This window comes from Amphimedon queenslandica, unplaced genomic scaffold, assembly GCF_000090795.2.
Source record: "Amphimedon queenslandica unplaced genomic scaffold, v1.1 AMPQUscaffold_12540, whole genome shotgun sequence".
NCBI classification, from domain to species: domain Eukaryota; kingdom Metazoa; phylum Porifera; class Demospongiae; order Haplosclerida; family Niphatidae; genus Amphimedon; species Amphimedon queenslandica.
Window position 1 is genome coordinate 12,166 of NW_003547223.1, and position 10,443 is coordinate 22,608.

At 37.2% G+C, this 10,443-nt stretch overlaps 1 protein-coding gene and 1 long non-coding RNA gene across 2 annotated transcripts; one reads left to right on the top strand and one right to left on the bottom strand.

Annotated features, from left to right (window-relative positions):
- The first annotated feature begins 4,728 nt into the window (after positions 1-4,728).
- On the top strand, positions 4,729-6,204 carry LOC100640513 (uncharacterized). Its single transcript, XM_020003770.1, has 2 exons — positions 4,729-4,915; positions 4,973-6,204. The coding sequence occupies exons 1-2, from the start codon at positions 4,729-4,731 to the stop codon at positions 6,202-6,204; spliced, it is 1,419 nt and encodes a 472-aa protein (XP_019859329.1).
- Positions 6,205-8,798: 2,594 nt separating this feature from the next.
- Positions 8,799-9,714, bottom strand: LOC109587530 (uncharacterized). Its single transcript, XR_002187660.1, has 2 exons — positions 9,475-9,714; positions 8,799-8,993 (listed from the first exon to the last, which is right to left on the bottom strand). It is a non-coding gene; the product is annotated as an uncharacterized LOC109587530 (long non-coding RNA).
- Between the last annotated feature and the right edge of the window lie 729 nt (positions 9,715-10,443).

Sequence of the window (10,443 nt, forward strand, 5' to 3'; positions counted from 1 at the left end):
TTTTGGTAGATTTTAACAAAACTAAAACAAAAGAGATTTGGAGTCACTGAGTCAGAAGCATTAAGGATCTATAAAGCACATTATGACTGATTTAAACTGTTGTACTTACATGTAAATTATTAATTTTACTTTTGCCGGCAGCCATTATTACAAAATAATGCCAGTAACTTGGAAGACCATGAATTTAAAAGCTACCATAGTGAGCACCATAGACACTTGCAGTGTATTGTGGTCTAAAGTATCTATGCTTGAACAATTGTATCTAGGCTCCAAGACGTACGCGTCCGGTCCGTGTTTTATACAAGGCCCGTGCGTCATCCGTATTCCTGGTCCGACAGTCCCGGTCCGGTCCGAACTTTGTAATTTCCCCGTCGAGGGTCCTCTAAAGTCGAGCGCCCAAACTGATAATTCTTCTTTTAGAGCAAGATTTTCTGATAATAATGGCCTTTATGAAAACTATACTAGGTTCACACTGACTTTGTCAACTTACATTTTGAATAACTTTCTTATTTTACATGCTAAAGACAGCAGTTTTTTTTCTATTGTATTTTTCTCGAAAGAGCCGGTATTTTGATATATGATGCAACTAGAGCGCAGTTGTAGAAAAGGTGAAAAGAAATCAAAGGACTTGGGCACGGGAAGTTAAAATTTTGAAGATTAGGCCTCTTAAATGAGCTCCTTTGTGGTTTACAGACTGTTTACACAGTCAAGTACTGCAGCTGTTTCACAGTTTACATAGATAAAACTAATTTATACTTGACCAGAAAAACTTTTGGGGGGGGCCTGGCTAGGGAGGCGCAGATTATTCTGGCATAAAAATGAGCATAGGTAGAAGAATACAAGAATTGTGCTAGCATAGTTGGGAAATATCCGAAAATTACTGGCATAAAAGGCAAAATATCCTGAATTTAATGGTTACAGAGATCACTGAGATGTCTGAATTGTTTCTTAGCTGCAGTCTTTTTAACTTTAAAAATTATCCTTGGATATCAACTAAATTTTTTTGAGTTTTTACTTCTACTGCACCTTCAGACCATGCATTAATACATTAATTAATTAATTTTTGCTGTAATAATGTATATTTTTGGTTGGTTTTTCAGCATAATTGAGAGCATAATGTACTATTTTTGAAGGATAATCATGACAGTTTATGAGCAATGCTGCATCAAATAATTTAAGCATTAGGGAGCATAATCTGCTTGAGCCTAGGCCTGGCCCCCCCAGGCCCCCCCTAGATCCGCATCCGCCCCTGATGGACCTATGGTGGGGCTCGCTCAGGCCGGCTTGCCGCTCGCCCCAATAACTACGTAACGTCGATTAATGGGAAACTGATCACGTGATCCCATTCAAATCAATGTGAGTGGGCGCGGATAGACTTTGTAATCATCTTTCTCCTATAACCCCGCTCGCTCAGGCTCGCCCCAACAAGTAATCTAAGAAGTTATTAAGAGGTAACTAAGCTACTTAGATTACCTCATTTGACCAATCAAATTGCCTCATTTTACCTGACTACAATAATCTAATTAAAATAACGGCCCTCAGTTGAGATCTATTTTATCCCTGCTACGTGTTTTAAGTCAAGATTCACAGTTGCCAGTTGATGATGTCTTTGTACACAAGGGAAGAAGTATCTTCACATGATGAAAGAGATGATTGTTGGATTATAGTTCATGGAAAGGTCTATGATGTTACTAACTGGTTATCAAAGCATCCAGGAGGAGGAGATATAATGTTTAATTATGCTGGGCAAGATGCTACGGTATAGAGAAATAATTATACATACTGTCAACTGAGTTCTGCAGCAATGGTCCGGCTGTGGAGTGTGCCCCACTAAAGCTCAGTTGCATGTCAGGGCTTGGGCCCAGCTAGTCTTGCGAGACTAGGGCCCAGCATACATAACCTCATAAGAGGTCGCCATAATTACTGCATGGGGCCTGGCATATTGATATTTCTTGTATTCCATGCATGCAGGTACCATTTGAAGTATTACATCCAAAACCAATGCGTAATAATGAATATGTGAAAAAACACTGCATAGGGCAGTTAGTAGAAGATGAAAGAGAGGTAAGTTAGCCAAACTATTTTTATAACATTAATTTTGTAAAAAAAATTACTAAACAGCTGCCAGAAATCTCACAGGACTTTCTGAACTTAAAAAAGACACTTGTGAAAAAGGTATGCTTCTCAAATCAGTTATATTAATATACTATGATTTATTTGCCTTCAAAATGAAGCACTATGATGGTGCAATGGACTCGTGCTGGAATTCACCTGAGTGATATGTGTTACTTAAATGTATTGTAATACCGTATAGCGCTTTAATTTGGCAGAGTTTTATTTTGGCAATTGGTGGTTTGCAAGTAGAATCGCCAATATTAAAACTGCCAATCATTAATGCTCATGCTCAGTATTGCACGTGTACACAAAATCTCCAAATTAAAAACCTCCAATTAGAAATTTACAGCAGAATCACCAAAATAAAACGCAGCCAAAATAAAGCGCTATATGGTATTTTAAGCAATTTGGAAAAAAATTAAAAACAATTATTATTGACTGCAATTAAAACAAGCTATGGGTCTGGTCAACAACTAGCTAATCAGTAATCATAGCACATGGCTTGGAGAAGCTGAAAAGAAAAGCCTGAGATTTATTTTAGCAAGAGTTGGCAGAACTGTTGCCTAGATATTTAAAAGAGACAGAGAGAGTTTGGTTGCTACAGCTTTCCCTACACTGATTTCTTCTCAAAGGGTCCAGTAAATCACAAACTTTGAGCAACTGCAGAAACAAAAAAGTTAGGACAAAATTGTTCTTTCATTTTTTGTTAGATCATAGATGGGATTTCTACATCTGTAGGAAATCTCAGCTTATGGTGAAACACAAGCTTTCACTAGTATTGCATAGCCAGACCACATGTGCCCTGGCGCCCGCTGCAGACTACTGAGTCCAATAATCACCAATATCTAGTATGCCTACTCTCACTTGTGGCCCCTGTGGTTTAACAGTTTCCAGCTTTTGGTACCAAGGGGTGCTGCAAGAGTATCACTAGATGAAGGAAAGCAACTTTATTTAATGGTAGAAGAAGAAATATTAGTAACGCGGTAGCGTTATTACATAGATCTATGGTTATTAGTAATGTGGTAGCGTTACTAAGTAGGATTCACCCCCAAACAAAATGGCTGCCACGACTTTTGCAAAAGCCGTTAGGGAGAGATTGTTACCATCCCGTAAATGTCCGTAAAACAAGTTTGTGCGCATGCGCATCGGTGCAAAATGGAACTTAGTTTTTGTCAGGACTGCTCTAGGGACTTTTAAAGCCTTGAGACTCTCTAAAATAAAATAAAAAACTAAACCCTAAACCAACTAGGGGGCTCCTAAATTGAGTAGGGACGCTCTAAAAAAAAACCGCCACCCTAACCCCTAAACCCTAAAAACAATAGCTAAGTCCTAAAAACAATAGCTAAGTCCTAAAAACAATAGCTAACTAGGGGACTCCTAACATAACTAGGGGAGAAGGCTAAGTAGAAAAGGTAAAAAGTTAAATTTTTGAAAGTAAAAAAAAGAAAAGCAATTTGCCCTGCCCTGAGCCGGGTTCGAACCAGTACCACGTCCACATTATCTTGACCAGAGGACTCCATTGGTACCCATAGCGTGGCTCTAGACCTTGTCTAAGAGAAAAGCCAAAAATCGGCGAACCGGCCGTTTTCACTGTGTTCAGCCACCTTTTTTCTTCATCAGTCATCATCGTCATCAAGAAAGTTAGTCCATAGATACTATCAAGAGTAGATAAGGGAAGGAGAGTGTCCAACAGCCCTATAGTATCTGCTGCATCACTGCGTAGTGCGTACTCCGTTTGGCGTTTGCTTTGTTATGCAAGGAATTACTATTTTCACAAATTAGTCCAATTTACAGATTCTAGTTCAATAATAAATGGGCATGGCCAATTGTTTACGTGTACGATAAGCTATATATCACTCATAAAAGGGTCTAGTTACTTTTAACTCTAATATCTATGGATCTGCCATAGATAATAGAGTAAATGAAAGGGATTGGAAACTTCCGTGTGGGCGTAGCAATAATGCCATTTGATTGTATTGTTGCTAAGCAAAAAAATTGCTGACTAGGCGCCAGTAGGCGGTTTGTTACTTTTTCACCACAAAATTCGTGATTTTTTCTATTAAAATTAGAATATCTCCAAGAAGAGTGCTCTGATGAAAAAGAAACTCGACTATCAAGGAGTTCAATGTTTTGCACTGTTAATTATTATTTATTTGGTATATTTAAATTAATACTTTGTGTGTTAATATAGCGCTTTTGCCCATAAAATTCAGTGCTGTTTTCTCCCTCTAATGAAGACATTTGTAGCTAAACTCTAAAAAGCTTGTCAGAATATTAAAGAACTTTCAATTACCTATGGAATGATATGAGGCAACACTAGAATAGTAAAAGCATGACAGCTGTAGAGGCAAAAAGGTGTCAAAAAAGGTGCCGACTTTGTGTATCCATAACTGGTCGAAAAATAGCTCTATAGAAACAAAAACCTTGCTACAGGTAGCCATAAACTTTCTATGTGGAACAGAAGATATATCATAAGCAAGCGCTATCTAATAGTCACACCATAGATACTATATAGAGCGGTTTCAGGTGACGTCATAGCCCACGTCATAATTACTTCCGTATGGCAAAAAGAGCGCATCTTGAATCTTCACTATAAATTGCAGGCTCACTAGCATGGTGAATTCTTGCTGTGCTTTTAACTGTACAACAAGAGATTGCAAAGAGACCAGAGATGCAGGCATTAAGTTTTACAGAATTCCCCTGAAGGAGCCAAAAAGATCACTATGGCTAAATGCTATAAAAAGGAAGAACTTTGAGCCTAAGCAGCATACAGTCATCTGTAGTCAGCATTTTGTTGGAGGTAGCCTGTCAATAGTTTTAAACGATGATTATTTTATTTGATCTTTAATATATATAGGTGTTAAAAGTGATGATCCGTTGTCTCCCTCTTATGTGCCTAGCCTTTTTGCCTTTACTTCTAGCCCTTTAAAAAGGAAGGCTAGTCATGATATGCAAAGATACCAGGCCTTAAAAAAGAGGGAGCAGAGCAAAGGTACAGCTATCAGTGTAGCCTCAAGTGAAAGCTCTGAACCAATGAGCACTTCTGCCAATACAGTGAGCATTGCAACACAAACTGATATGACTGTAGCTAAAATTGAAACTCAAGAAGCTGAATTACAGTTAAGAGTGAATGAAGTGGTTGATCTAAAGAAAGCTATACCGAAAGGATATCCATCAATAGAAGATTTTGTGGCCAGTGAGAAACTGTTACGCCTTTATACTGGGCTAAATAGCTTCACAGTTTTAATGGCTGTATTCCATTTAGTCAGTGGTGCCATTGTTGGCAATCCGTTATCAAAGCTGGATAAATTTGCATGCTTCACAATGGTTTTAATGAAGCTGAGGCTTAATGCAAACAATTCTGATCTTGCTTTTAGGTTTGGTGTAAGTGAGTCCACTGTGTCAAGAGTCTTTTCTAAATGGATTAAAGTTATGGATGTACGACTTAATTTTCTGATTACTTGGCCAAAAAGGGAATTAATACAAAAGACAATGCCTTTCAGTTTTATTCCAACATATGGCTTAAAGGTCACTTCAATAATCGACTGCTTTGAGTTATTCATTGAAAAACCATCAAATCTCTTAGCAAAGTCATGTACATGGTCACAGTACAAGCACTACAACACTGCAAAATATCTTATAAGTATTACACCTCAAGGCATTATTAGTTTTATTTCAAATGGTTGGGGTGGTAGAGCTTCAGATAAGTATATAGTAGAAAACTCTGGCTATTTGAAGCATATAACACCAGGCAATTTTGTTCTAGCCGACCGTGGATTTGATGTTGCTGACTCGCTTGCACTATTTGGAGCAATACTAGCTATACCTGCATTTACGAGAGGAAAAAATCAACTAGCAGCAGCTGATGTAGAAAGTACAAGAAGACTGGCCAATGTTAGAATTCATGTAGAGAGGATTATTGGTTCTGTTCGTCAGCGGTTTCAAATCCTTTCGGCAACGGGAGTATTACCAAAAGAAATGGTATCTCACCATAAAGATGATGATGATGATTATGTTATATTAGACTCCATAGTTAAAGTATGCTGTTGCTTAAACAATGTTGCTGAAGGTGTAGTTCCTTTTGTTTAACTTTTATCTAAACTATAGTATAGTATAACAAGTGATATTATAAATTGTTGTATAGTATATAATTATATAGATTATAGTATATAAATTCTTAGAAGCATAATGATTACAATAATTAACACCAACATTCTCAACTGTTAACATAAAAATTATGTATACCTTCACACAAGCTATATAACATAGTTATATTCACATACATACATACATGTACATAGCTTCATGACTTCATGAGTTTGTGACAATTTTTATGAATGCTTTATGTGTATATATAGGAGTGTATATGTGTGTGTGTGTGTGTGTGTGTGTGTGCGTATGCATGTATGCATGAGTGTGTGTGTGTACATTGCATGTAATATTGTATATAAAACAAAATATCACTCTTCAGAGTGATAATAAGTTAAAGTCAAGTATAATCTTATAATCTATATAATCTATATAGTGATTATGCAGCTATATAATTGTATATATTATACAATTATATAGATGCATGTAATTTTATGTTTGAGTAAAATGTGCATGAAGTGCAAATTTATATTGAGTAAATAATAATTATGTATTTTTCAAGGACGGACGGCATGCAGGACAAAACCACTTTCCTTGTGGGATACTTCTTGAAGACATGCTAACGCACTCTATGTGATACCACTTTGTTTTGCATGTCTTGTTGTCACAGCCAATCATTTCTCCTCCTTTCTCTTGCTTGCAATGGCACCATTTACCCTGATCCTCTTCTATCTTTTCCTCACTCACGCTCATTGTCTGTTGCCTTGAATATAATTTCCCCAAAAGCTCAGGAAGTATGCATAATCTCCAAAACTTCATTGCTATAGGCATTTGTGCCTGAATGAATGATTCATCTAGAGTGATCCGCTCTACATGTAATTGGCTTTCCTTAGACCAAACAACAAAGTCACAGTATTGTCGATCTGTGACAAACATTTGCAGCTGACATTGATAATAATAGCTGTGGTCATGGTCTAAAGAAAATATACCGTCAGATTGCCGCTTGAGATAAAAGTCTGTAGAGCTGTCAACTAGACTTTTTATAGTAGATTCCTTACATCTAAAAGGACATTTGATTTCCAGTACTCCTTTACCACAGCATGAACACTCAACCAGACCATCAGGTGAAGCACCGAGAAATGGATAATCTGTAGACACAAAGAACCCACATCTTGATGTGGCAAAACCCTGATGGAGCACAACACTTTTCCTTTCATAAGCAAGCAATGCGTCACTCTCATGTGTGCAACCATATTTGGTTGCATTATTGTGAAAGAGGTAGACATCAGGGTAACATATGCTCTTAATTAAAGAAATGCTTGGTTTAATAGCACTAGTGCGTGTTACTTGTTTCAATCGAGAGGCAGTGATCCGACCAGCTCTATACTGGAACCATACTTTTGATTTAGATTGATCAGCAGTTATGGTGGCAAGTCGCTTTACCTTATCGGTGGTAGTTGGCTCTATGCTGTAATCTGCTGCTAGCTGTAGTAACTCTGATTGAGATTTCTCAGAATTAATCGGATCGTACAAGGTAGAGAACAATTGTGGCAAATGCTCATCACTTGTAATAAATGAGGCATTATAAGGTGAAACAACAGATAAAATTATGGGAATCTTATTTTGCTCCTTGGATAGCTCCTTGAAAAAGTTTTCTTTTTCTACAGCAGTTGGTATTGGAGGAGGAGATGGCAATGACTGTGCACTATGAGCTACAGACTTACTGGCCGCTGTAAAACTAATATTCTTGAGCTCAAGAAAAGGAATGTTATCTATTGCTGTAGGCATTAGCCAGGAGTTTTCCCTAGAGGTTGATGTTGTACTCATGTTGATTCTAACTGCAGCTTCTATCCAATGCAGTATGGCTCCAACATGTGAGCAGGTCTCTGCAAGACCAGCCATGCAAGTACAGTGACCTAGCAAAACGGCTCCATTTTGCTTTATAATTACCCAAGGATACAAGGAGGCTTATTAGTGGAGTAGCTGTGCCTAACTTTTCCTATAACTAGCACAACTTTGTCAGGAGATTGAGGAGAATCGTCATAGGCCTTCCATCCCACTTCCAGAACCCAGCCACTTACAAAGTATTTATAGCTTAGCAAACTCTTGTAGTTCTTCACTTCCTCATGAGTGAGGAAACTCTGTGAGTGGAGAAGATAGAATACTATGTCAGGATAACTAAATAAAAAATGATGATAAGAGACTGAGGCTCACAAATGCTGGCATACCCTAGTTGCGGTAATTGTTCAGGATCCTTGGTAAATTCTCGCTTATTTAGAGAATAAGGATCCTGACCATTGATGATAGCAAGCTTGGTAAGGTACCTCGACTTCATGTCTTGGCTCAAACCATAAAAATAATTGGAGTAAGGGGCTTCTGCTGCTGCTTGTGCCATAGTTTTATAGCGAGGCCCGCCTTGCTCCTGCATGCTATTAGGTGGAGCTCATTAATCTTTTGCCATACGGAAGTAATTATGACGTCAATGCAACCGCTCTAGCTATATAGCTATATCTATATAGCTATAATATTATACCCGGACCCCTGGATATGAAACACGGCCCGACCGGATGTTCTGAGGCTTGTTTCACCGGAAATACGTCATATTACGTTTTCATTCAGAATAAAAATAAAACAATGATAAAAAGTATTATTATTGCTAATAAAAGTGTGATTTTATGTACAATAATACAATAAAACTTGACATTTATCATGCATTATAATTGCTGAAACTTTCCTTTTCTTTTAGTATATGCAGCCTACCAATGCATGATTTTCCCATCTCTTGTCACCTAAAAATGATGATTTTGACAACACAATTGCACCAAAACTAAAAATACACTCCTTTTGAGAATAGGCCCACTACAACTACCTATTCTCAAGCTACAAAACCATATAGAAAAAGTTCCAATTAAGTCAAGTATTACAAAGAAAAATTGGCTAGAAAGGTGGGGCTTGAAAAACCAAGATTTAGAAAATAACAGCTCTTTTACTTAACACAAACTCTAAATAATAACCCCACTACAACTAGTAAACAATAACCTATCAGTACAATAAAAAATGTTGGCCTAATTCAACAGAGTTAAGCTAAAAAAGTGGCTTGAGTGAAATGTACACAACAAGTAGGCTATGACATCCATTGTAGAACTAAAATATGCACTCAAACTATCTTTTATGAGCATTATTTCAATATATAAAGGCTTTGCAAAGTCCTCTGAGGGATCATTCAGCTACTTTAACAAACGAATAGGCTACTGTGATTGTTTTACTTACCCTGGCAGCCATGAATGCAGCGAAACAAGGGTGAGGACAGCCGGATGTGACGTTTATGACGTTTCCTTATGGGATTTTATATGTGTGCATAGAGGAGTTTCGTATCCAGGGGTATATAGTATCTATGGTCACACGATATTCCTTCGAGATCCTTTCTGCACAACAACTACTTAGACTAACAACTACTGTGGAGGAGATGGGGAATGCAGATAAACACGGACGTTGCCAACCAGGGGTGACGAAAACCGCATCACCGGGCGGGAACGGTAGTTTCCAATCCCTTTCATTTACTCTAATATCTATGGATCTGCAGCTCTGGAAGAAGCAATTAATTTTTTTACCAAGCTATGCTTGGAATCAACTACTGCAATACTTTAGTGGAGGTTTCCAGCTAAAACAAGGTATTAATCTTACATGTTACTGTTTTATCAAGTGTGTAATTTTATTTTATTTTAAAAAACAAACAATTAATTAATGTTATGATATTCAATGATATGAATGACAACAGCCTGGAAGAACAGGAATAGCTGCAACATTGCATGGAAGATGGACACTCTCAGCTCACAGCTTCTTGAACAAGGACTTGTGTCAAGACTAGTATTAACTTCACTTGTCATCAGGATAGTTGATATTCCTTCAGCATGTCTATTCAATGCTGTCTCTCATAAAATTAATGATGTAAAGTCATAACAATGATAATAATAAAGAAAATTATTGTTTGTGTAAAATCAACAAGCATCACAATGGCAACTAAAGAAATATTATAAATATTATAAAAAAATCAACACAAACAAGAACATAAAAAATTTAAAAAAACAAGCTTAAGTAGGATTCCGAACGACCAACGAAAATACGAAATGAAAATCCTACTCGTGACGCAAATTCTACTCTACATTGCAAGGTGATCCGTAATTCTTACATAATAACATTGAAATTACAATGTAGAGTAGAATTTGCGTCACGAGTAGG